This window comes from Marmota monax, unplaced genomic scaffold, assembly GCF_021218885.2.
Source record: "Marmota monax isolate L192 unplaced genomic scaffold, Marmota_monax_Labrador192_F-V1.1 WCK01_AAM20220418_F8-fsc00005, whole genome shotgun sequence".
Lineage (NCBI taxonomy): Eukaryota > Metazoa > Chordata > Mammalia > Rodentia > Sciuridae > Marmota > Marmota monax.
In genome coordinates, this window is record NW_026692254.1 from 7,321,949 (window position 1) to 7,349,637 (window position 27,689).

Here is a 27,689-nt window from a genome sequence, read left to right on the forward strand (position 1 = left end):
TAAGATTTCATCTCATGCCAGTCAGAATGGCAGTTATCAAGAATATAGATAAATTTTGGCAAGGATGGGGGATGGGGGGAAGGCATACTCAAACATTGCTAGTGGGACTGCAAATTGGTGCAACCAATCTGGAAAACAGTATGGAGAAAACTTGGAATGGCACCACCATTTGACTCAGCTATCCTATTCCTCGATTTATACCCAAAGGACTTAAAATCAGTATACTATAGTGACATAGCCATATCAGTGTTTATAGCAGCCCAATTCACAATAGCTAAACTGTGAAAGCAACATAGATGCCCTTCAGCAGATGAATAGATAAAGAAACTGTGGTGTATGTACACAATGGGATATTACTCAGCATTAAAAGAGAATAAAATTATGGCATTTACAGGTAAATGGATGGAGTTGGGTGAGAATATCAAGCTAAGTGAAATAAGCCAATCCCAAAAAAACAAAGGCTGAATGTTCTCTCTGATAAGTGGATGCTGATCCATAACAGGGAGGGAGGAGGCATGGGAAAAATGGAAGAATTTTGACTGGGCAAAGTGGAGGGAAGGGTGGGAGGGTACAGGAGGCCAGGAAGATGGTGGAATGAGATGGACATGATTACCCTAGGTATAAGTATGACTGCATATGTGGTGTGACACTACATTATGTACAATCATAGAAATGTAAAGTTGTGATTCAATTCTGTACAATGAACCAAATTGCATTTTGCTGTCATATATACCTAATTAGAATAAATAAATAATTTTTTTAAAAAGATTGATCATTTGGTTCAGATGCTATCCGTATTAATGATGGACAGGATTCCATTAGGGAGGCTTGAAGACAATTTTAAATACTAACATGTTCTAGGTATAGCTAATAGACTAATAAAGAAAATAGAGACCTCATATAGGGAAGCAAGGCAAAATAACATTAAAGGAGCAGATAATAATGAACATATATGGTAGGCCCTGAACTAAATGCTTTGCATATATGTAAAATATTTAGTTAAGTTTCTGGTGCATGGCAGAACTAAGGAATAAATGATATTATTGCTATTGTTAATTTGAACAACTTTAATCTGTTGCCTCCTAAAGGAATCTGGTAATCCAGTGAAGGACAGGATTCCTTCCTGGGCAGAATGACCCAATTGTTAGAACTGAGAAACCCGAACTATTTGTTGAGGGGTTTGGCCATAGGTGCTATAGAGTAGGGATGGAGGAACACTGAAAGTTTCCGGCTGGAAAATAGCATGGGAGAGAGGTATGGGATTGAAACTTGGGGTGATCACTTATACATGGGAAGAACAACATGGAATGGCAGGATTTTAGGCTAATAGAGCAAGCTGGGAAGATTCTGGTAATGATCAAACTCAGATCAAAAATTATCTGAGTAGTTTCTCTACCAGGTGGCCTTTTGGATAAAGAAAGATCCATACCTCACACCATATATTTGGCTTAATTCTAATGTAACATAGATTAAAAATAAAGCCATGAAAATACCAGATGAATGCATGGAACACTTTTTTCCTATCATAGAGGGAGGAAAGCTTTCCTAGGTAGAGCACAAAATCCAGAATCCATCAAATTAAAACAAAACAAAACAAAACAGACTAACCTAACTTCGACGAGTCCAGACCTTCTACATGAGAAAAAATTGTTATAAGCAAAGACAACTGAGAAAGTGGGGAAAATATATGCATTTGATATAACAGATAAAGTGTGAATGTCTCTTAATACATGAAGAGATTCTAGAAATTGAGAAAAGGGCCAATAATCCAATATAAAAATGAGCAAAGAGATGCCACTGAAGAACTACCAAAGATCACAAATGTGTGAGAAGATGCTTGGTCTCATTCATAAGGGAAAAATGCAAAAATCTAGCTACAAATATACCATCTACCCAGATGGGCTAAAAAATTAGTCACTGCTAGAGTACAAAATGGTACACTCCCTAAAGAGAACTATTTGGGAATTTATCAAAATTAAAAATTTTGTAAGAAAGGGAGAAGAGAAAAAAAAACATGAGCTCTTATTTGCATAAATTTTCATAAAAAGATGCAAAAGAAACTGATAAAAGTGGTTCTCTGAGAGCGAATATGTTTCAGGGAGTAAAACTGAACATGGATGTGGACAAGGCTTCTCAAAGTAGACTTTATAATAGCTTTTAGACATTTGAATTATATAAATGTATGACCTACTCACAAGAAATACAATTTTAAAACATGAATGGTCCACAGTCTTAAGGGTACAATTTCTTCAGTGAGAAGGCCTGTATCCTAGTAGGTGTAACTGGGAACCAGGGTATCAGAGGCATGAGAAGCTACCTCAGGCAAAAAGCACTTATGGTAGACGGGTTCCACAATTTTGAGGGGATATATAAAATTGTCATGGAAGGCAGAGCCTTTGAGGGGGCATTGGTTTCAAATGGTGTTGACAGAGGTGGAGCTGGTGTCCAGGGGACAGGAGGAGGCAAAGGGTCAGAGTTGTGATGTTTTGGATGAATTTGGACAGCAGCTGAAACCTCCTCCATCTAGGAGCAGAAGGCACCTGAGGACAAAGATGTCAACATGTGGAAGGCCCCAGCTGCCTGGATGGGAGCCTGGACCTCACTCTGCAGGCAGTGAGATGCAGTTAAGAATTTGAGTCCACGATGAAGCCCATCAGAACTGCAGTTCTGGTAATCCATTCAAACATTTTCTGTGTACCTAAGACAAAGCCCTGAGCCAGCTGTGAGGGGGCTGAAAGGACCAGGGCTCAGTACCCTCCTGGCAGCTGGCATTCCTCTCTGGAGGAGGATTATTAACAAATGCAGGGGGCAATGTGCTGATGGCAATATTATCAGTCTGAACCAGGTAACAGGTTCATTCAAACAAGTTTGAATGAAATAAGGTATTTTAGGTTGAGAAAGAGGTATGGAGAGTCTCTAGGAAGGCTGAAATGCTTAAATAAGAGACAGAAATGCTCATCAAGTAGGTGTTTAATGTTTTAAAGATTTGGGAGAGGAGCAGGTACTGGAGGTGGGAATACAGTCAGCACAGGTGAATCAAGGCATCTGTATGAAAAGTATCCATTAACAACAGAACACACACTACATTATGTACAACCAGAAGAATGAGAAGTTTTACTCCATTTGTGTATGATGTGTCAAAATGCATTCTATTGTCACGTGTAACTAATTAAAACAAATTAAAAAATACTCCACAGGTTAAAAGAACTATAAAAACCAAACCAAATCCAAACCCAAACTAAAACAAAACAAAAACAGACCAAGCACAGTGGCACATACCTGTAATCCCAGTGACTCAGGAGGCTGAGGCAAGAAGATTCACAAGTTCAAGATCAGCCTCATCAATTTAGAAAAACCCTGTGCCAAAAAGTCCTGGGTATGTAGCCCAGTGGTAAAGCACCTTAGTACCAAAAACAAAAACAAAAAGAAACCAGCAAAAAATACCCAACAAAACAGGACAAAATAGGAGGATGCTGATGGAGAGATGAGGAAAAGAAAGTACTGGATCCAAGTGGGATTCACAGGTAAGTCATTCTTTTAGGTCCCAGAGAGCATGCAGCTTTTTAGGTGGGGGGCAGGCAGTTGGAAATACATAACCAGGGCTCCAGGAAGGCAGCAGCATCTGAAGTTGGGATTATAGTGAAAATGGTTTGAAGCGGTAAGTACAGGAGAAGTCATAGAAGGAGAAAAAAAATAGGGAAATATTGGGAATTTTAGGGTGCAGGGACCATAAAGAGGATTGAGTAAAGAAGCAGAAGGTAACCACAAAACTCAAAGAGAACCAATAAATTTCATCCTGAGGTTAACAGAGGAAGAAGAGATGGAGGAAATGGATGTGCTCCATTGCAGGGATGATGACCAAGGCTAGGCTAAGGGGAAACCTCAGGACACTCTGATACAGCTAATGACCCCGAGGTCCCCACAAAAAGGATGGAGGAGAGGGAGAGAGGAGGAAAACAGGGCACTGACCTCCTCCAGGAATATCAGAAGTCAGAAGACTGAGGAGAGAGAGGACAAAACAGAGGTCCCTAAGAAGCAGGGTCAAGGTCTTCTGGCAGTTCTGAAGATGAGGCTGACCATATTGCAGTGCTGACCCCAGAGTGTCATAGGCAGCCCAAGACCTGAAATCTGGCCTTTGCCTTTGGGGATCCTCCAGTTACTTGCAGCTGGGAAGAGACCCAGAAGACTGGCCATGGTGGGGAGAAGACTGTGTCCCAAGAAAGTCAAGGCTGAAGAAAGCAAGCAGAGGTGATTCTGCTCATAGTCCCTGCTCATTGATCCCCTGGGCGGGGGGGGGGGGGGGTCCTGGATGGGACATTTTCCTGCTTCACTTCCCTCAGCAGCCCCTGAAGCCTGTCCCTCAACCAGAATTTTTCTTTCCTGTGGCTGTTCCCAAGACTGAGCGACTCGGGTTAGGAGCAGAGGAGGGAGAAAAACATTGTGAAAGTACAACTTAACTTATAAGAGAATTTTTAAAATGAGGTCCTGCTGTTCTTCAGGGGTAAATACACAAGAGGCCAGCAGGCTGCGGCTTGCAGAAATTCTGCCTCAGTGAATAACTGAGATCGATTTACAATTAGCCAAGCAAAATGCCTGCCTGGACGTCTTTCCCTTCTTGGCATTCCCAGCTCCCAGCTCATCTGGCTTCCTCTTGATTTTTCACTGCTTCACTAGTTGGTCTTGATCGCCATGCAAGGATATATTTTAAATTATGTATTATTAGAATTAGCTATTAGTAGAACAATAATCATTCATTGAGTACTTGCTGTGTAGAGGGTGTTGTTCTAAGCACCTTAGCATCTGTGCATCATTTGATCTTTGGGTGGCTCATGTAATGAGGTTCTACTGGGATCCCATTTTCCAGATGGAAAAATTGACATTCAGAGATGGATGACCTGATCAGGTGCAAGAGGGGTTGAATCCAGTCATCTTCAGTCTGCACAGTCTGTGTTTTGAGGTCAGAGTTCTGGCTCCCAGGTCTTGGCTTTTCCAAGCCTCTAATCTGCTTTTCCAGCCTCCCATAATGCCCCCACCCCATTTCCTGCTTGTCAGCTGCCACTTCCGGCATCATGCCCTGTTCCCCTGCCAAGCCAAACCCTTGTTGACACTTCAGCCCTGCTTTCCTGTGATCCTCTTCTGGCTCACCACCTTTTCTCTCCTGCCCCTCCTTAGCCCCTTAGGGCTTCCACCTGTCAACATCCACCCACTCTTCAAGGACCATCTTGGAACCAAACTCCTATCCTCCACATCCTGTGGGGCTGGCCATTCCTGATTTCCTCCACCTCAGAACCCTGTTCTTACCTCCAGCGTGCTCTGCTGATAGAGTTGCCAGTGCTCAAAGTTTCCCTCCATGGCACTCATCTTGACACCCAGAGGCAGATGCCCTGTCATTAAACACAGGCTCCAGGTAACCAGGGTGGCATTTTTGACACTCTCTATTCTGTCCTTCAAATGGACAAAAAGTTTTTACCCCATGCCATGAAGAATCCATGTATGATATCGAAACAATGTTATTTTCCAAAATCATAAGTGAGATTTGAATTGCTCCCCTGACCCTCAAGCACCAGGGGGATTTGCAGATCCAAGTTTAAGAAGAAGGTGACCAGAACATGAAGTCCTCAAGGGCAAAAACTGTGCTGATCCCTGCCTTATAAACCATGGATTGATTATACAAAGAATTTCTTTATGTTTGCTTAAATAAATTGCATGTTAAGACAGCCTCCAAAAGGGTCTGAAAATCATTTATTTCTCAGTAGATATGTTTCCCTTGTAATCGAAACTACTTGATTAATTTGCTCAATGAAGCTATTTTGTAGAGCTGGTACAAGCCCACCAACACAGTTCACATTCCCAAGTTCTAATTTGTGGAGTCCCTCCGAGGTTCTGTTGTATTTCCATTTCAGAAATTTACATGTGTTGGAAACAGAGCCAGACCACATTTTAAAATCACTGCATCTGTCCCGAAGCCCTCCCACCTCCATACTTGTTGTGTTTCTTTTGCTTCTCAGATTCTAAGAACCCCCCCAGTGCTAAACTGATGTGGCCGCTGCAATTCTGCCAGGCTCCTCCTGGCCCTCAGGGCGCCACAGGCTAAATCATTTCCTTCCAGTGAGAACTCCCACCTGCTTAGAACAAGTCCCTCAGCTAGGGCAGGAGGATGGCAGGCGGATGGCAGGCGGCTGGGAGCCACCCAGCTCCCATTCCTGTGTGATTCAGTGGCAATGATTTATGTCTATGCCTGCATCTTTGTAGCAAGCAAACTGCCATAACAATCCCACATGATTGGCAAAGGAGAGACTGTTCATAGGCTGGGGACTGAGCCCTGGGAAGCTGCCTGAATGGAGGATTTGTGGCAGGCTGTGTTCTTGGGCTCCAATACCTATGAGGGATGAGGGGCAGGACTGAGCAGGATAAGTTTGATTGTGATACAGGCACCAAAAAGTCAGATGATCCTACTCAGCTCTAGCATTGGGATGGCCTTTCTGAGCTGTCTTCCATTTGCGGCTTCTGTACACCCCCAGTGAGGAGTCATTGGATTGTGGGCTGCCTCTAGGAAGGGAAGAATTTCCTTGGGTGTGATGATTCTTTTTAGCCTGGGGCAACGAGAAGGGTGTTCCATCAACACTGAAACTCCCAGATAGAGTTCTGTGTATCTTAGTCCTGGGTGGAGAGATCCTGGTCACACCTAACAGTGTCCACTATAGTACATAAGTGCCTGGCCCCACAATCAGTGGAGGCCACCCATTATTAAGGTACTCTGCCCAATTAATAAGGCAGAAATAACTAGTGGTCTATTTGTCCCCAGAGTATAGCCTGTTTAGTAACAGAAGATGTCACAACTACAATCTTGGACTTGAGTCACTTCATGGATATGGGAAAAGTTAAAAATATGGGGCAAACCATCACAGAGGTAAATGTTTTGGGAAATGATAATTCTTGATGGGTGGAAGAGAAACTTCATTCTTGGGAGCACCTCATTGCAAGCGGGGGCCTGTTCAGAGAGACAGTTCTGGAGACCCAAGCTCAAGTGTGGTTCACCAGGACTGAGCCCATTACCCCAGGGAACTCACTGTGAAAGAACACGTTCAAAAGGCAAACAAGGAAGCGGAAAAACTCCACTTAGGACAAAAAAGCAAGAAAGTAAACAGAGAAGTATAAGATCTTTTTTTATCTCTGACAAAGGAAGAACTCAATGTTACAGTGGGCGAAGCTAGAGCAGATGGTAATTCCCATTTAGTGCTGGGCCCAGTGTCTCAGGTGACACTGCCTCAGTAAAAACCACAATTCTCCTGTGTTATTGGAAAACTCTGGATCCACTATGTATTTCATTCTTCCTCCATTTTCTGAAACTGGAGAGTGTATAGCTGTCACTGGACACCTCAGTCACTCACCTTCTGGAAGGAGATTCTGCTGAGCCTGTATTTCAATAAGTGTCACTTCAGGGTCTTGAGCCACCCACCATGAAATGCCTGACAACCATAAAAAAAAAAAAATGTGGCAAGCAAATGAAAACATAGGAACATATTTCAAAGGTGTTTTGTCCTTAAGATACAATGAGACACATCTTAATTTATAAATATTGCTTAGCAATTCACCCCCTGCATGTCTCACAGATGTCCTATAAATCAGACAAAAAGTAAATGCAATCATTTTTTTTAAAATATAGAAAAATTGGAGTTGGGGATGTGGCTTAGTGGTAGAGCTCTTGCCTAGCATGTGCAAGACCCTGGGTTTGATCCCCAGCACTGCCAAAAAAAGAAAAGAAAAAAATATGTACACACACACACACATCTAATGAGAATAATGGCTGATTCACCACCTCTCATTTTCCATGGTCAAGTAATTCGGTCCTTACAATGACCCTATCTTAGAGATGAGGATGTTGAAACTCATTGAGGTGACATCTCAGTGAGGGCCAGAACCTGGATTCCAAACTGAGACTTTTGAGTGAAATAAAAAGCTTAGATTTGTTAATATTTTGAGTTTAAGGTTTGTATGCAATTTTGGACCATAGATACTGAGCTTAAGGATGTATGTAAACCCCCTGTGTGGTAACTCCATGATGAAATATAAACACACACACACAAACACATGCACACACACAGTCATGTGCACACAACACACACACACACTCTTGCCAGTAGGGGTAGTAGCTCTAAGCAAATCTAATCACAAATATCTCCAACCTTCCTGGCAGTTAAATGCTAGAAGGACAAAGAGAAACTGTAAAGGCGCAATGAGGGCCACGTAGTTAAGTTCTCTTATTCCCACTGTAATGTAGGACAGTGTGCATATAGCCTTAAACAACCCAAAGACCTCAAGCCCAGAGCTCTTAAAATGCCATTGAACCCTACCTGAGGCTATTTGTCCAAACTGAGGCTCTGCTATATGCCAAGCCCCAGCCAATTCCACAGCTTCCTCTTCCAGAGTTACCTATGCCCCCGTTTAAAGAGAAACTAAGATGAAAGTGCCAGATTCGTTCTGCCCAAATCAGTTGGCTGACATTGCAAACACGAACACATGTCCCACATATGCAACCACCAGCCCCTCACAAAACGACCTGGGATATATTTTGTGTAACGTAATTGTAGGAGAGATTAAACCAAGGCAGGGTTTTGGTTCAACTAAAGGTGTCATTATGCAAAATGGAATGGACAGCATCCTCAGATGCTACCCGTTAGAGGGGAGCAAACTTCTCCCCTGTTGGCCTGTCAGGAGGCAATATTCCAAATGCTGAGTATTTCCCAGTCTGACGGATATTAATTCAGTTATCTGCTTTGTCAACATCAAAATGCCTAGATGTCCTGTCAAAACTCATTTTCTCAATGTATCCCTTTATACAGTCTACAGCCTTGTAGCCCTGTTCAGCATCTGTCACTGCATTTCAAACCACCCTATAACCTTTAAGCTTCTGGTTGCATCTAAGAAACACTGAAAGCAGTTTTAAGGATGTTTAATTTTTTTGTTATAAATATTAATTTGTGTGTAACATTAAATTATTTTTAATACTATCATAAAAACTATAATTTTCTTAGAGTAGATGAACATAAATATTTTTTACAAGATACTTAAAAAACTGATAAGTTTTGTAAATTAGACAATTCAAGATCTCCTTAAAAGATACATGTATAAGGTTTTAAAAACTAAACAAGACCTGTGAGCCCAATAAAAATTTTTGTATCTGTTTTTTTAGTCTCAGTGGTGGGCATACTCACAACATTTTACAGCAAAAAAGGATTTTTAAAAACACTGCAAGCAATCCTGTACTGTAATGTTGTGCACATAAAGGTACCACAGTGACAAAGTTACACCCAGATTTTCTTGCAACTTGTTAAAAAGTGAAATAAGGTTATAAAACAATATACATAAGCTTATAAAAGAATAAAAATCAAATGAAGTAATTTGGGTCTTAATATATATTATCAAATGAGGCTAATGAAAAGGAAAATTTTTCTTTAATTTGGAAGGCTTTGCAGAGGATAAGTGAAGTGTTCTTTCTTTCACTTATCTCCTCCCTCCCCTTTTTATCTTCTCAACAAGATGCACCATTATCACAGGTCCGAACCTGGAGGAAAAAACAAAGCTCAACTGTACAATATAGTATTGCCATAGCCAGTGTGAAAAATGTTTCCTCTGCTAAGGTTCATGGCAATTAAATAATGTTAACTATGGCAATCATCATAAAAATACGAAACTATGTTGAACCCTTAGGACAATTCCATATTTTTCAGATGCCATCAGAAGCTTGAGGATTGTGTTTACCCAGATCCCTCCATGTGTAGAGACCTGTGTTATTTAACATTGTTTTCTCCCCCATATTCTTTTTATTGATGCTATATAATTGTACATGATGGTGGGATTTGTTGTTAGATATTCATACATGGCTAATAACCTTCCCCAGAATTTCCCTTTTTCCTCCCCACCTCCCTCCCCCTGGTCCCTTTCCTCTACTCTATTTGTTTTAATATTGTTTAAAGGCAAGTTTAACTCCTAGCTCCTTGGATGATTCAATTATCCTGACCACCCTCCAACCCCAAATTGGGTAGTGTTTGTGATTTGTTCGTTGCCACCTCTCCTGAAGTCAAAACTGTCAGTGCAGTACAAACTCGTGGCTAAGTCAATTGCTGACTCCAAGGCTGCCTCCAGCTCACTGTGCAGATGGTTACACTTAACCTGGAGACTGGGATCACCTGTGCAAGGGCAGGAAGATAGACAACCTCTGCAGCGAGTGGAGACTGCTAAGGCAGCCTGCTCATTTCTCAGCTGTTTCCAAGGGGGGCCAAAGTAGTATAGTGTGAAAGACATGGACTGAAACATGTTTTCCTGTATCATTATAAAGTGTCCACGAAGGTGAGACCAGTCAGCCCCCAGCCTTTCCTCTCATATCCTGGAGAACAGTTACAAAGCAAAAATATCACATTATCCTATTACTTCCCTTCATAGAGTCTCCTAAAGGAGAAATTCTCAAATTTTAATGCACACTAGGATCACCTGGGCAGTTCTTAAAAGTCCTGATGTCCAGACTGCAGCCCAGACAAATTCAACCAGAATCTCCAAGATTGGTCCCGAGGCATCAGGATGTTTCCTCTAACCACCATGGAGCATCAGTATTAAAACAAAACAAAACAAAACAAAACCTTTGGCAAAAGTAGGACTGGTTGAAGTGATCTTTAGTTGATGGCATAAGAACTGAACATTGATTCTAGATGTCTCTGCAGTGGCTTTATTGCAGTGCTGGGGACAAGTACTTTCCCTGCGGTGATGATGCGGGTCTTTCCTGCATACAATCTGCAGACCCTGTCTAATATTTTCCATACCGGGCAATGAGATCACAAACTCCAAAACACTAAATCAAAACCGGAGGCATTACGGGTCTTCAATAAAACTCCATAGCCCATACACAAGGGGGAGGGAAAAGAAAATTAAAACCATCACTGAACTGTGGACATATTTTATATGTAATGTATATATGATACATACATATTTTGAGAGAAAAGGATATCCAACAATAATTAGTTAAAAGTGATGGGGTAGGCAAACTATGAAAAGTTGCTCACAAATAAAAAAAATTCCATCTGTGCCTTAAAGAAAGCTCATCATAAAAAAAAAAAACCACTTGATTTTGGAACAGGGAAAGTGATATAAATGTTATTGTGGGGAGAAATAATAGCAATATGCATATGAATAATTGAATGAATACAAAGGAGAGCATACTTTGACGAGAATATGCAATTACAGAGATTTTAGGACTTCTGAATTTACATGAAACAAAACACTCCACAACTTGGCAATAAAGTTTTTATTACAAAATAGTAATTCTAAATAACATGTTTCATATGAAAACAAAGTCATTTCTAAATAAGTATGTGTCATAATTTTAATCATGGAAGAAATGGGTAACCAAAAGTGGGGCCAATCAATACTTTTGCTTCTTTGTCCCTTTGCAGGAGGGGAATCTGAGCTCTGTCCAATTGCAAGTTGTAGTGTTCTTCTGTGACGAACTATTATCACAACAAACGTTCTGCAAATCTACTCCATTTTCAGGGGCTATATTGTGCTTTTTTTGTGCTGAAGTTTGGGGAGGACTGATCTTTAATAAGAAGTCAGACAAATCCAAGTAAACAAGGACTGGCAGGACATCATCTTTAATCAAGAAAATGACTTCATAAATGTCCCTTGGTTACCATGACGGCTCTGGGAGTTCTATGACTATATAGAAGCAGAAATTTCTAAAGCATTGCCCTTGCATTTGAGGGCAGCACACTTTAATCTGGTTCCAATTAGGCTAGCCTAGTATGGATATCTCACACGTGTCAATATTTGCAGCCAAGCAAATCTGATCAGCAGGGGCATCCTTTAGGCAGCAGGAGACCCTTGCTTGCCCCTGCCTTTGCAAATCCTTTCCAATACAGTCACACCACCACTCTCTCCATTCCCTAAATGGAACTTTTTTCCTTTGCATACTGCCCCCACCCCATGAGTACTCTTAGTCTCTTTTTTTCCCCCCAAGTACCTAGGAGATATGCCCCATGGAAATTTGAAGCTTCCCAAACATTTCTATTTTAATATTGCTTTTTAGACTCAGCACTATCATATAAACATTTTTGAGAGTTCACTGCAAAAGTGGAATTTTGACCAGTTTCTGAAGCCTTCTGCAGGTTTCTCAGTTAATGAAATGAAATAAAATAGATCTGATTGTATTGCATGGGTGATTTTGAATAAGGGAAAACTGAAGCTTACGTGACATGCCCATTTCGAGGCAAATGAGGGAGATTTACAGTAAGTGGAACTCTGGATTTTACTCAGGTGAGGATATACACACAAGAACAAAAAAAATGATATGAGCTCTTCAAAGACTCAGAGAAATTACTTCTTCCTACAAAAGGGAGCAGCCTTCCGTAGTTTGTTCTTAACACTCAAATGTAACATTTAAAATGATTCCACTCTAAAAGCAATGCCATAAATGTAGTAGTCAGGTCACCACATCTCAAGGTAAAAAGTATCTTAGATTTTTCGTTAGTTTAAGAAACTCAATTTCCAACAGTGTATTTCTAGTGGGAGTTTCAGAGCAAATCTGTTTTCTGATATTTGTTTCCCCTATGCCTCTGAACGAAAACAAGGAACTCTGGCCCTTAATGTTTTATTATACAAAAAACATTTAGCTATTTTCATTTATTCATTTCATTTGGGAAAGTGAAAAAATATACTTTTCTTTGCTTCCTCCCTGCATTTCCAAGGACACAGCCCGTCATCAGTAGCCAGGGTGGGTACAAATGGCGCTCCTGCCCACCCCAGATGACCCGTATTGCTTTCAGTAATGAATATTTCCAGCCCAGCAAACAAAAGCGGGCCTAGCAAAGAACCAATTGTGACCACCGTGGTCACCAGCAGGCCTAGGAAATGGATCCAAGCGAAGGCGGGACGGCATTTCTTGCTCTGGGGGCTGCGTTTGTTATTCTGCACCATATTCAGTACTTTCCATTTGGTCTGAGGAGTCTGTGTGTTCGGTTTTGGAAGGCAGGTGCGTGCCGTGCGAAACGCATCCCCGACCCACTCCCAGCTGCGGAGAGAACGCACTAGCCGCATGCTATGCAGCAGAGCTCGCAGAGGCCGATTCGGCCGCTAGTCTTTTCCCTCCCCTCTCCCCCTCCCTTCACTGCCACAGTCACTGTCCTCGGGGTTTCGTTAATGCAACATTCCGGTTTCCCGCTGGCTAGTTCGCTGTTTTATAGGCTCCCTCAGGGTTTGCAATTCCCCTTTTTGGCTCAGCTTCTTGCCTCAGAATTTCCATGCGGCTAATCACTTCTCAGTTCCCTTTTAATCAATTTTCCTGTTATTCCTGTGTGGTGCTGCGGGATCTCCTATGCCAAACAATACGTGTCTGTGGGCTGGGCTGGGGTGTCAGTATGACCCTGCACAGAAAGTGCGTCCTGCTTTTTTTTTTTTTTTTTAACCCGGATTGAACCTGGGGTGCTTAATCACTGGGTCACATTCCCAGCCTTTAATTTTAAAAAAACTTTAATTTTGGTACAGGGTCTCACTAAGTTGTTTAAGGCCTCATTAAATTGCTGAGGCTAGCCTCTAACTTGCAATCCTCCTGCCTCAGTCTACCAAGCCACTGGGATTACATGCATGTGGCACCAGGCTCAGCTTTCTTTTAAAGCGTAAATTTAAAAAGAAAGTTAAAAGACTCGGTTTAGTTGACTTTAATTTCGAACCATACGCCTCACCACCAAGTGCTCTTAAAAAATAGCAAAAGCGCAGAGACTGAGCCAGGCCGGGATTAGCTGGGACTCCGCGATCCTGAGGCTCTAAAGAAGGAAGACTCAGAATCCCTGTCGAGGGGCGGCTGGAGGGACAAGAGTGCGTGATTATTCCCAGACTCTGCCCAGGGTTCTCTGGGAATGCCGCCTGCGTTTTCTGCTCTCGGTTGCGTCCCCGCAGATCCGAAACGCGCACCTGCGGGACCCGAATTAGACTTTTCATCTGCTTGTTTAATTTTCCAGTGGAGATTCTGAAATGTGTGGACCCCGGGGACATTCCAGCCTGTTGCACTTTTCGTTTTGCACCCAATTCCCTGAAACCTTTTCATCAAATATCAAAGCGACGCACGAGGCGTGAAGCGACGGTAGCTTCAAGGAGAGCACTGTTAACTGAGCCTCTAGGTAACTCGCAGCCTGAACTTCGGGTGCTGAGTTCACGGTTCAGGTGGTAAACCATTGAGAGTACTCACCCTCAAACCTCTCCGCTGCCAGCCCTCCTACCCCCAGCCACCCGAAGGGCATATACCCACTTCGCGCTTCCTCTTTGTCTCACACATTCGACACAGAGCTTGCCTCTCCTTTCCCTGCCTTAAGGTACCTGGCTCAGGTTCCGAGGCCGCTCAGGAACCCTCACAGCTCTTCTGCCTCCGTGGGCGTCCAGCCCCAGGCAGAGGAGTCAAGTCCTGCATGCATCCTCTGCTGGGTGGCTTCCGCGCCGCTGGAAGCCACACTTCACTTTGTCGCAAGTAGTATCCAGGGCTCGAAAAACTACTGTGCCAAACCCAGCTACGCAAAAATGCGGAACCCGCGAGCTCTTTACCTCTTTGCTTTCACCGCTGACCAGTAGCTGCCCCCAGACCCTGGAGAGGATCAAGCTGCATCCGTGAGGTGGAAGAGACGTTTATTTTTCTTCCGCAATCCCACCTTTGGGTCACCTCTCCCCTGGTCTAGCAGGCTGCACTGGAACCCGCGGAGCCCAGCTGGGGGCCGACAGGGGGCGACAAACTGTAAGATTTTTCCTAGTGGCCGGCTGGGCAGAGGGCTGCAGAATGCTGAGTGGTCCCGACCAAGAGAAACTGGCTCCCGGGAGCGGAGGGGCAGCAGGGGGTGAGGTGAGAACCCCGCGCGTTCTTTTATCCCAGAAAGTCTCCCAGGCGCATCCCTCCCAAATCTTTCCCCAACACTTTTTTTTTCAGCTAGGGTTGGCCTTCCCTGGAAGGAAAGGGGTGACGTCCTGACTTCATTTCTTTGCCTGCGCCCCGCGCTCTGCTTGGCAGAAGCAGGTTGGATGTTCCTCGGAGAGGGTAATTGGAGAGAACCAGCTCTCAGAACAGTACGACTTGCTTTACTTGGTTTTTGAGAGTGCCTGTCGACTCACCTACAGGGGAAAGAAACGACCTTAGCTGCTTTTGCGAATCACCAGAATGCACTGGATTGAGGTTTGGATGCTGTGTTTCTCGTATCTCAAAGACATCACGGTATAAGAATCCACCTTTCTTGGTATCCCTTGTCTGATTTGAAATTCGGGCAACAAACCTCCAGTTCAGAGGTTAACAGGTTCCAAAATGCCTAGAGGGAACTGAACAGGTTATGTTATCTCCACTCTCCAAAGCCTCAGAGTATCCAGCAGGTGTCCCGTGTAGTCAGTGTCCTCTGCTTGGTGCCTTCGCAGAACCCCTGACTCTAGCCTGCCCACCATAAATCCAAAGCTTTCCTTGGATCCTTACCCCAACACTGCACCGTTCTGACAGGCCTTATCTTCCATATGGATTTTCCCCCGCTCCCAGTCTTGCATCCTCTCGCTCATGCACTGACCCCCCAAACATCTCTCCAGTCCTGGCGAACTTCCCACGGCTCCCAGAGGGTGCCAGAGTGTAAGAGTCTATTCTTTGGAACCTGCCCTCCCCTTTCATGGGTTAATCTTGCTCTTGGCCCCAGTTTCCGCCCCTCTGGGACTTTGTGCGCCATCTCCCGAGAGTCTAGGATTTATGGCTCAGACCCTTCAAAGTGACACTTTAGGATAGGTTGATTAAGAGCCAGCGATGCTCTCTGGCCCCGCAGTCGAGAGAAAAAAAAGTCTGGGACTCCACTCTCTTGGCTCCCCCAGCAGCGCCTTGGAAGACATCAGTGCGCAGGCGCGGCGGGAGGCCCAAGGCTACTCTCAAGAACTACACCTGGAAGGATTGTGTTTGGGGAGCTGGATGTTTTCTTGTTTTCGGAGGAGTGCTGTAAATGCTTGGAAGTACCTGGAACCCCCTCCTAAACTCTTTCTATTCTGGTGCTTTCAGCTCAAAGTACTCAGAGTTTTGTCCGCGTGCTCGAAAATCTGACGTCCTTGGTCAGTTCAGGTGCAAAATAAAATATTTTCCCTTTCACTTGCTTTCTCCTGGCCCCCCTCCGCATGGCTTCTTCTGAGACTCTCACAGTTAGCAACACAGATTGGCAGGTTGAAGAAGAGTAGAAAAGATTTGGCGTTTGGGCTGGGGGTATAGCTCAGTTGGTAGAGTGCTTGTCTAGCATGAATAAGGCCCTGGGTTCAATCTCCAGCACCACCAGCACCAGCACCCAAAAAGATTTGGCGTTTATCGCCAAAGAATGCAGGGATCCCCAAACCCCGCTTAAATGAAGGTCAAAGAACCATTCTGTGGTTTAGCAGAGACCTCTTGGAGGCTGCAGGTGCTGGGGAAAGGCGAGGCCAGACCGACTCAGGATGAAGGGTCGGGATTACACTACCTGAAAGGGACTATTCTTCTGGCCTATGCTGGAGCTTTGCGTTCGGTCTCCTGTGAATGGCCAGGACACACTTGGGGACCAGAGGCAGCAGATCGGAATCTCTTTCCTGTCTGCTCCCTATGTCACCTCTTTGAGGGAAATGAGTTCTGGTGGGTGGGCCGCAAGACAGAATCTGGAATGTGCCTCTCTCGGGTCATTGAAATTGCTGTCTATTTCAAGGGAGCGGGTGGATATTAGACATAAAAATTTCCTGAGAGCAGCGCTGGGGAGTAGACCAGAAATGGGATACCCAGGAGTCAGCTCTCCAGGAGCCCTGTATCAAACTAGATCCTCACTCTCCTCTTTCACCTTGACGCTCACTTCCCAGCTCGGGTATGACCCCACTCTTGCGGAACTCCTGCCCAGGAGGAGACTTCACCCTAAACACCTTGCCATGATCAACTTTTACCCTCTGAAGTCTCGTTAGTAACGATGGTAGAGGTGGTAATAAAACTAAAACCCAAACTAGTACTAGTACTAAACCACATAATCAGTTTGAAATGACTTCCCAATCATCCCCAAAGCCAGAGAAGGAAGGGGCTGCAAAGGTCTGGGAGCAAGTGCCCTGTCCTAGGTCCAGCTGGATTTGGAAATTGGGGCGGTGTGTGTTTTTGGAGTGTGTGTGTGTGTGTGTGTGTGTGTAAAAAAGGGGGAGTGCTGGTTCCGGAGGGGGGTGGAGAAAAGCCGGGAGGACTGAAGGAGGAGGTAGAGTTTCAGGGCGGGGAGGGGGGCGCCTAGGCGCAGTGACGGGAACCAATGAGCTGCCAACTCGCGCGTCTTCTGCGTGACTGCAGAGATTGACGTGAAGGACACGTCAAATTGATTCCCGCACGCTGCAGCTTCCCGGTCAGACGAATTTCTCCCAATCGGATGAAGTTCACCCTGGGCCTGGGGTCGCGGGCGTGGAGAGTGTCCTGGGAACGGGCGACAGAGGCGGGGGCAAGTCCTGGGGCGGGCAGTGGCGCGATCCGCAGCGGCGCACTGCGCGTCTCCAGCCCGCGGCCCGCCCGCCGCGGATCTAGGCTCGCGCAAGCCCTCCCTCTATGCCTCTCCGGCGGTGGCGGCGCCCGAGCTCTCCCGTACTGCTCCGGGCCCAGCCCCCGCCGCTCCGGCGCCAGGCAACTGGTTGGCTCACGCGCTATGGGTAAGAGGCTAGAGGCAGGCAGGGCGCGGGAGGGCTGATGGAGTGGGTCGCGACTCTGCGCCTCCCTGCCCTCTGCTCCGCTTTTCCTGGGCAAAAACAGTTCTGGGACCCTCATTCTCCTCATATCCCCAGCCCTCGAGGAGCAATTCCTCAAGTTGGGGAGGGGTTCTCAAGTAGGCGCGCCCAAAGTAGAGAACCCGCATTGAATGCTAGAGCGCGCAGTGAGCCCCTCGGTGATCCCCAAGACTGCTTAGCCTCTTAGAGCTGGACCCAGGCGGTTTGCCTCCGGACTCTGAGCTGTCTGGGGATCTGTGGGTCACCTTCCAAGGCGCGCCTGGGTATAGTCCATCGCCAGGCGTGGACATCCTTGGCTAACCCACCGGTGTTTTCTCCCCCTCCTGCTCAATTCTCGACCGGCGCGTCCGCAGAGCAGACCTACGGCGAAGTGAACCAGTTGGGCGGCGTGTTCGTCAATGGCCGCCCCCTGCCCAACGCCATCCGCTTGCGCATTGTGGAATTGGCACAGCTGGGCATCCGACCCTGTGACATCAGTCGGCAGCTTCGCGTCTCCCACGGCTGCGTGAGCAAGATTCTGGCGCGCTACAATGAGACGGGCTCCATTTTACCCGGGGCCATCGGGGGCAGCAAACCCCGCGTTACCACCCCCAACGTAGTAAAGCATATCCGGGACTACAAGCAGGGAGACCCCGGCATCTTTGCCTGGGAGATTCGCGACAGACTGCTGGCTGACGGCGTCTGCGACAAGTACAACGTACCCTCGGTGAGCTCCATCAGTCGCATCCTGCGCAACAAGATTGGCAGCCTAGCGCAACCTGGGCCGTACGAGGCAAGTAAGCAGCCGCTGCCGCAACCTGCACTGCCTTATAACCACATCTACCAGTATCCCTACCCGAGCCCGGTGTCGCCCACCGGCGCTAAGACGGGTAGCCATCCCGGGGTGCCGGGCTCGGCGGGCCACGTCAGCATTCCGCGTTCATGGCCCTCGGCACATTCGGTCAGCAACATCCTGGGCATCCGGACGTTTATGGAGCAAACAGGTCAGTCGTGGTGCCTTCTGAAGCCCTCTACTAAAGGACAGACTTGGGAGCAGGCAGATATGCGGGTGATGGGTTATACTCGCTCTCGTTTTTTAGACTGATTCTGGCTCAGGAAAGTGTTGGGGGGAAGCTGGGGGTCCAGATCCTTCTGTGGGAGCCCTCGGACATCTTGAACTTTTTATGACAAATATGGAAAATATTTCCCAAGTGGAAGAGTAGTCGCCGACCACAAATCCGAAGGCCTGAAATTGCATTTTTTTTTTTCATTTTACAAAAAGAATACAAACCCCTATCGCCAAATCTAAACCAAACAAACTTCTCAGGCCATTCTGCTACCCTATCTTTAGCTTTCAGGATCCCTCACAGTTACCCAGTATTCTGTCCACCCTCCCAGACCTAGGGGGCTCTTCTGAGAAAAAGGAGTCGTGTGGTCAGTCTTGTCCAGTGTCCTAGATTTCTATCAGGTTCCCTTGCAAGTCCTGCGACAAGTTTAACATACCCTTGGTGAGCTGGAGTTGCCAGTAATGGCCACCACCTGCTGCAGCTACAGTCACAGGACTTGCCCTTTGACTGTAATTAAAACATAACCAGCTGTTGGTCATCTCTGGTGAAGTGAAAAGTGGGAGGTTTGGGACAACTATGGTGTCTGCCTATGGAAGGTCATGTGTGGACCAAATCTGGCTGTCTTCATACAGCTGGCAGGGGAATGGTGTTCTCTTATGGTAGTAGAGTCAGTAGGAGGGTAAGAAGCAAAATCCATCATAGCCCTGGAGGAAAAAGGGGCAGCTTAAAAGAAACTTGAATGCTTTTACCCTTGTTTCAGCGGGGCAGACCTCTCAGCATACTGTTTTTCCTCGGGCTCTAACACAGTCTGAGCTGTGGCGGAGTTACCTCTTAACCAGCAGCCGCTAGGCCAGTGCTCAGATCTGGAGCTTTCCGTCTTTTCCCCCAAGTGCACATAGGCACCAGGAGCAGCTATGTGCCTGGAACACTTCACTGGGTCCCAGGACTGACTCCTCTTTTAGAGTAACAGGATAGAGCTATCTATTTCTCAATCCCCTATACGCTTATTGAAACGTTAAAATATCTACACAATATTCGGCAGGCTGCCACGAATTTGAACTTGGATCTTTCAGAAATGCCGTCTTTGGAGAGTGGAATTGGTCTGCCTTGGCCTGGTGTGTCTGGTCCCTGCCCCCTTGGGCCGCGGGTTTCGTGGGAAGCGGGTCCAGGGCTGAGAGAAGCGGAGAGTAGGCCCCTTCACCTTTCTTTCTCCTAGCCAGCTAGGAGTGAAAGCAAAACCAGGTCCCGCTGCTTCTCTGCTTCCGATTGCTCCCTGGATTGTTTGACCATCTCCAGGTGTTCCAGTGGACGCCTAGTTGAGCCTCTGGATACTAGCCTGGGTAGTTGATTGTTGGCACGAGTCTGGGTTGGAGAGTCAAGCCTAGATTCGAATGCGCGTTTTAATCCATTATGTGTCCCCAGCAGGGGCCCTGGCTGGGAGCGAAGGCTCTGCCTATTCCCCTAAAATGGAAGAGTGGGCCAGCGTGAACCGCACGGCCTTCCCTGCCACCCCAGCAGTGAATGGGCTGGAGAAACCTGCCTTGGAAGCGGACATTAAATATACTCAGGTAACCAGGACGCAGGGGAGGTAGGTGACTTGCACTAAGGGTCTCCCAGGAGAAGTCTGCCTGGCAGGCAGATCTTGTGTCTGGCGCCAAGCAGAAAATTTTTGTACTTTCCTCAAGAGCCCTAGTTTGGGGGAGGCTGGCTTTTGAGGGGATTGATTTGCCCTTTGCCAAGGTTCCTATGCTAACAAAGCTGGAAGTTCCAGACTACACTCCGATGGTGTGTACCATGACTTCTTTATCTTTTATTATCGTTTATAATGTTTGAATAGATTTATAGAAATCATTTTACCAAAGAAAGAGTCCTTACTAGGAAAACCAGAGACCAGGCCTTGTGTAGGGGCAGCAGGGTGAAGTGAAGACCCCACTCCACAGGTCAGCAATCGCGTGTACTGGAGAAGATAGGGTCTTCTGACTCTCTACTGACTCTCTGTGCCTCTTTACCCCGCAGTCGGCCTCGGGCATCTCGGCTGTAAGCGGCTTCCTCCCGGCCTGCGCTTACCCAGCCTCCAACCAGCACAGCGTGTATAGCGCGCCAGGCGGCGGGTACCTTGCCCCCGGCCCGCCTTGGCCACCAGCGCAGGGACCCCCGCTGGCACCCCCAGGGGCCAGCGTCACAGTACACGGCGGGGAGCTTGCCGCAGCAATGACCTTCAAGCATCCTAGCCGAGAAGGTGAGGGGCACAGGCTGGGAGGGGATCAGATGAAGGGGTAAGGAAGGGTGGAGAGGAGAAGGGTGAGCTACCAAAAAGGAGCGGTGGAGGTGGGGGGATAGAGCAAAGAGAAGGAGCAAGAGGAGGAAAGCTGTTGGGCATAAATTCTTGCTTTAAGTTTAAGGTTACGATATTAATCTTGTCCCTTCTTGAGCAAATTCATTTCCAACAGGTGTTCCTAAGAGAGACCTGATGTTGAGGGAGGTCCTGACTCGTAGACAGTGGGGAAAGAGGGTCAGTTCTGCAAACAGGACTCCTGGGTTTGGATCTGCTTCTTGTATTTAGGCCAAGTTATTGCTCCTCTCTGGGCCTCAATTGCTCCATTACCAGAAGAGCCTAGAAAGCACCTTCCAGGCCCACATTTCTGTGACCTGCTAAATTTTTATTTAATCCATGGTCAGGGTCATGAGGGGCATCTTCTTACCCTGCCCATCAAAATTTGATTTTCCCTTTAATATGGGAAAAGTTTATTCACACATGAGTTTCCATTTTCTTCCTTGATGAAAGAAATGGTTGGATTTGCTATTTTGAACCTGCCTGTGTTTAGATTCTGATCACCAGAGATTTGCAGTTTCACCTACTTTGGGGCCAAATAAGGGGGAGGCTGACATCTCAGGGGGTCCCAGCCTCAGCAGAGAAGGGGACAGGGCACAGGACCTGAAGGATGGAGTGGGGCCCAAAAGATATTCCTGAATTACGAAGAGACCTTTACCAGTTGATTTGCCTCACACCTGCTGAGTGTGTGGGGGTGGGTAGTGGTGGCAGGTGGTAGTGGACTGGCAGGTGACCTGAGGGGCTTCCTCTTTGTTGCCTCCTAGACAAAAATTGCTGTTTCCAAATAGTCTTGGTGAGATAGGATGGCATTTATCTATGTGTGTGTGTGTGTGTGTGTGTGGGGGGGGATTAAGTGCCATCCATAGCAGTAAAGGAAAAAAACAGCTTTCTTATTTCTACCTTTTCTAAAACATACACATCCTGGAATATTAGCATATGCTGATTTGCCTAATTATAGACACATTTTCTCCTAATTATAGACAAGCAAAATAAATTTACAAAAATTGAGAATTAGAACTCCTTACTTTTAAGTAACAGGATAATACCACTTGTTCATTTAGAGGAAAACTCAGATGAAGGAAATTTTAGAAAGAGACACCCATCCTCTGTGAAACCCAGGGATGTCTGTTGAAATTAAAATAAAAATGGAATTTTTATCGTTGCACAAATAATTTTACTGAGAAGGTACATTTAAATTAAAAAAATAAATCTACAAATTTAAATGATTTCTGCTGGGTTGACCCCAAGGAAAGGAAGACTTAGAAAAAGGACCCAGTGTCTTTAAAAGATGCAGTCATTTTCCAATAGAGCCACTTTGTTTTGGAGGCACTTCAAAACTCCACAGTATAAATAAATTTGTGAAGTGTAAATAATTAACAATCCAAAGGTAAAAATGTAGAATATTCTAAACTACTTCTACTAAATTTGGGAGGGATGTAACTTTAACAGTTTGGCTTATAGTTGATTGACTTTCTTTGGTAGATATTACATTGGTGATTAAAATAATAATAATTTAATGTTATGATCCTTACAGTTCTTTAAAAGGTTCAGGTAAAGGATCAAGGACTAATTCAGGTCCATCAATAATAATGATTTATTAAATGTTTTTTGTTCAAAGAGCATAAAATATTTATTATGTGTCTATTTTCACAGCATGAGAATTATATATACACTTGGGTTATGAATTTTTTGATAGAAAAACTGACTTCGACCCCTGCCCCAACTGGTCCTTGAAAAGATAAAGTAATACAAATTACTGTCACTTATTTTCTAATCATTTCTTGAAATTAATATCTTCAAAGAAACCTAACCCATAAGATAGTTTGTTGTCACTAATTGCTCAGTTTTTTATGGTAAGAATAGCATTCAGTTTTTTATGGTAAGAATAGCATTTCGGTAGAAAAAATTTCATTAGAAAAACTGAAAACAAGTGAATATCATGAATGCTCAGTAAAAATGCTTTTGATCATCTAGTGCATACACATGACAATGACACATTCACATATATACATATATGTGTGTATATATATCTTGCATATATATGCACATATAAATATGTATATCCTTCAAATTATACATAGGTACAGTTAAACATCTTATAGTTATCAGAAGGAAAGCCTTTTCAAATGCCAAATTATGCATCACAATTTATTAATTTTATTTTGGGAAAGGTAATGGGTTTGGGTACTCTACTATGTAGGCAAGAAAATATTATCTACATTTCCCATCCCCTGAAAGAAAGCTAAATCTTAGGCACTGAGAAAAGAATAGGAAAACCCACTTCATCTTCGTGTGGAGGGGCTAATGTTCTATAAATTTAACAGTTATCCAAATGTCTTCATAGCTGGGGGAGACCCCCTCCTAAAGTGAAAGACCCACCAGACCCCCACCAGACATTCCCTCAAGACAGCTAGTATTTGCAGCAGTATTTTTAGCAACCACCTTACTGTCAGGGTTTAAAAATCCCTCACAGCAGGTTTTGGGAAGACTAAAGATTTGGAAATCAAATCTGTAAGATATTGTATACATACATACAAAGAAAATGTGTTGTCTATATTTGTTAAAGGTAACTTGCAGCTTTCTCCCAGTTATCTCTGCTTCAAGATTAGTTTTTAGGAGATCCTAAAACGATTTTTGTGTGTGAGGGATCACTAGAGCGCTGGCATCCGTTCACCATAGAACTCCCCTGTCAATGCCGGGCTCTTTTGACCTAGCTCTGGGAGACTACTTCCCAGATCACCTGGACCTCTGTTGAAAGGTCCCCGTGCAGTGGCCAGTTGCGGTCCCTGTATTTTAAAAAGGTCTGTCCGTATTCCTTACCCCACCCTGCCCAAGCTGAGTAAATGAGCTTGCAGAGCTCCTAACAAGGGTTTATGCTTCCGAATCCCCCAGACAAACTCACCCACATTTCCTTGAGTCTTATGATAGGAAATAGAATGGAATGGAAGGGGAGAGTGGGTCCCAGGGAGGGATTACAACAGAAAGAACTAAAAACACAGCAGGATTGGCCCCTGAAGGTGGGGTGGAATCTAGCTGGGGGATCCCACGTGTTTATTTTTCAGGAGCCCATTTTCTTGCTTGTCTCTAAGGTAATCCGCCTTTGGTAGAAACACCTCCTCCCCCTCAGATGTTTTCTAAACAAGTCCTCACTTTGAAGTGTGTGTATAGGGTGAAAAGAAAAGGTCTCAATACTTCCTTGACTTGGCAGTCACAACTGTGTTTAGGAAAGAGCTGAAAGGTGGAGAAAAGCCCAGGAGTCTCTTTCTATTGGTCTGTAGATCTCTTTAAAATCTCTTCGAAACCAAATGTGTGTGTGTGTGTGTGTGTGTGTGTGTGTGTGTTTCTCTGGCACTTGAGGTGTGGGTTCTTAGTTCAGGCAGTCACAGCAAGTTGTGCCTGGGTCTGGGGTGAGAACTTATGCTGGAGAGAAGAGGGAGGGGGCAGGTGGGTGAGGGAGACTTCTTTCTCAATCCGAATTGAGGCTTCTAAACTCTTCCTTTAAAGGAGGATTTATTGGCGGAAAAACAGAAAATTGAAAATAGGCCCCTTTAGGTATAAACAGCTTGTGCCTTCTGGTGCAGGAGAAGCTGAGCGCCCGGGACCGGGAAAGGAAAAATAGGGTTGCACAATCATAGCGTCACTTTTTGGCTTCCAGTAGCAAAACTTGGGCCCCTTCCCAAAACCCCAAATAATAGAGCAAAACACAGAATACCGCCTGATCTGGCAAGTTGACTGTCACTTAATACAGAGGCCCTTCAGCCCTAGGACGTGCTGTGCTGGCAGTGGTGAGCGCATCTGGATCCCCAGATCTCGTGGGTACAAGGAACTCTGCAGCTCCCTCAAAGCGTAACCTCTTCCTGTGTCAGAGGGCTTCAGGCTGCACCCGGCAGGAATATTTGTTTGTTGGCTCTTTTCCCACATGATTTTCCCCCTGTGCCCACCTCAAGAGCGCCCGGAGCTGAGCCGCTGGCATCAGTGGAGATGATTACGCCTTGCACCTGTATGCTCCATTGCGCTGCGAAGATGTCAGCTCTTGGCTTCTGTCCGCTCCTGTCGGCTCCTCTCTGGTGGAAGCCTCCATTGGATCTGAAAACCTCTCTCTTCCTGCGTCAGTCACCTTTTTTACTAAGCGGGTGGTGACAGAGTTGAGAGGTAAAAGAAATAGCATCCGGTGTTCACCACCAGGAGTTAATGGTGGTCCAAGTGACCATTTATGAGATCCACTTGGCCAGCTCCCCTTATACTTGATTCCCTTAACCCACGAACTTCTAAGTTTTCAATTCTATATAGAACGGTGGTAAATAATGAGTTAAAGGGAGAGGGAGGTGCGGGCATCTATGGGCTCATGAGGCCTTTGGAGAGCACTAAGCAGCTAGCGCATCCAGCCGCCATCCTGCAGGCATCCTGGCTCTCTCTTGGCAAGGTGCTAGGCAGTGACCCGATGATCCTATGCTTCCTCCTACAGTGGCCGACCGGAAGCCTTCCAGTCCAGGGGGCAAGGCCCCCGACGCCCTCAGTAGCTTACATGGACTTCCCATCCCGGCCTCCACCTCCTAGGGGCAACTCTTCCCCAGCCCCAGCCTGAGCCTGAGGAAACTGCGGACGGCCGGGCGGCCCAGGGCGCGCAGCTCCTCCCTGCAGCGGTGGCGCAGCGAGACCCTAGGACACACAGAGGAGGAACCGACCTGGGCTGGCGGGGACACATTCAGTCAACCCTGGCTACGTTCTGCCTCTAGCCTGGCCAGCACAGTTTCTTTATGGGCCCGGGTATTTTGACTTTTCTGAACTTTGACTTTAGACCATTGCACCCTCGTCGAGATTCTTGCTCCGACGTGGCGTCCCTTGCCCTGCCAGACTCAAATTTCTTTTTCTTTTTTTGTCATCTTTTTCTGCTCTTCCTCCTTTCCTCCTCCCACTTCTCTTTCTCTCTCTCCCCCTTTTCTTTCTTTCCTTTTTCCTTCTTCCATCTCATCCTACTTTACCTTTCTCTCCCTCCCTTCCTTGGCTTTGCCCTCTCCCCCACCTCTTTCCTTCTGTTTTTCCCCTCCTCCCCTTTCCTTTGGTTCATCCTGGTGGTCCATGCTCTTCCCTTTCTTTTTACCCCTTTTATCTTTGGGGGCTTTATTTCCTTTCATCTGTACAGCTTCCCTAACCCTGTACCTTTCCCTGTCTGGAAAACCCCAGACCAGTCCTGTGACAGTTCCTTCTCTGAAGCCCCCAACCCTTTGAGTCCCTTAGGTCTAAGGGGTCTTGGAACTTAGAAAGTGGACAGAGAAGCCACAGCACTCCCCCCTGGTCTTTTTTTTTTTTTTTAGTGCTGGGAATGGAATTCAGGACCTGGTACCTGCTAGACAAGCCTTGTATCACTGAGTTACATCCCCAGCCCCGCCATAGCATCATTTTATACTTTTATAACCAACCAAAACACAACCTCGATGGTCAAATTAATTGTCTTCCTTCCTTAGTATATTGGTGGAAGTCTATATTTTCTCAGTGCTTGGTGGCTGGGCTTCTCTTTACTTCTGAGATGATGTCACCCCAAAGAAGATTGGGGTAAGAGTAAGGGACAGAGTAAGGGACAATGGGGCTGTCAGTGTTTTCAGTAATTAGAAAACTAGGGATCCTGGAGGAGCCCCCTCCCACCCCTCAACTCTCAAAACTTGGGTAACTGACAGATGGTAAAGGTATTGGCATTGATTTTGGTGTTCAGGGACCAGAATGATTGCTAACTTAAACACAAACTGCTTCCAGGTACCAAGGTTCATTTGGGCTTCTTGTTCAAAAAAGTGGGTGGGTGGGCTCAGAAAGTGTCTGCTAGAGCTAGATACATGGGCTATTCATTGATTTCAAGTCCAGGTGCATTGGTGGTGGGACCCTGGGGGTATAATGCAATTGTGTAATCTTAAAAAGATCATTGGTGAAGAGTCTGACATCACCTGTTAAATATGGATGCCTTTGAATAAAGGAAAGCATCTGAAACTTACTTGGTAAGGGTGAGCAAGCCTGTGTCCCTGTGTTGAGTTTTGTGTACTTATCACAAAGCTACCCCAGCCCCTGACTTCAAGGGATGAACACTAACAGAGGAAATTATTTAATTGGTTTATTCATGAGCATTTGCAACCCTGGTTGGGCAACAGGTAGGAAGAGAAAGTGGAATGAGTATTTGTTAATGGGTGGGCACCCCTGATGTACCTGACAGCTCCTTTTCCCCTTTGTTATGGGCTTGATTTCTAGAGTCCTAGAAAATGCCAAATGAGCCATGGGGAACTGAGATAGACAATATGCAGAAATCATCCTAAAGTGGGCAAAAGGCAATGAACAACAACAAAGGGCTTCCCCCACCCCCAGAACATTTCTAACATTCTAGAAGCTAAAGGAAATTATCTCAGGTTACCAAATAATCTTTTTTTTTTTTTTTCAACTACAAAGCAGTTTCTGGCTGGTGGTTTTGTTTTTCCTCTTCGTTTGGCTTTCTAAAACTGATGGAAGAGATTTTTGAATTGAAGTTATTGCTTGTAAGTGGAGCTGCCTGCTTGTGCATGGTTTGCTCTGGACCC

General features: G+C 45.6%; 1 protein-coding gene across 1 annotated transcript; it reads left to right on the plus strand.

The window, feature by feature from the left end:
* Positions 1 to 17,405: 17,405 nt before the first annotated feature.
* Positions 17,406 to 25,689, plus strand: Pax1 (paired box 1). The gene is made up of 5 exons (XM_046434248.1): positions 17,406 to 17,679; positions 18,108 to 18,737; positions 20,226 to 20,368; positions 20,817 to 21,039; positions 25,598 to 25,689. The coding sequence occupies exons 1-5, from the start codon at positions 17,406 to 17,408 to the stop codon at positions 25,687 to 25,689; spliced, it is 1,362 nt and encodes a 453-aa protein (XP_046290204.1).
* Positions 25,690 to 27,689: the final 2,000 nt, after the last annotated feature.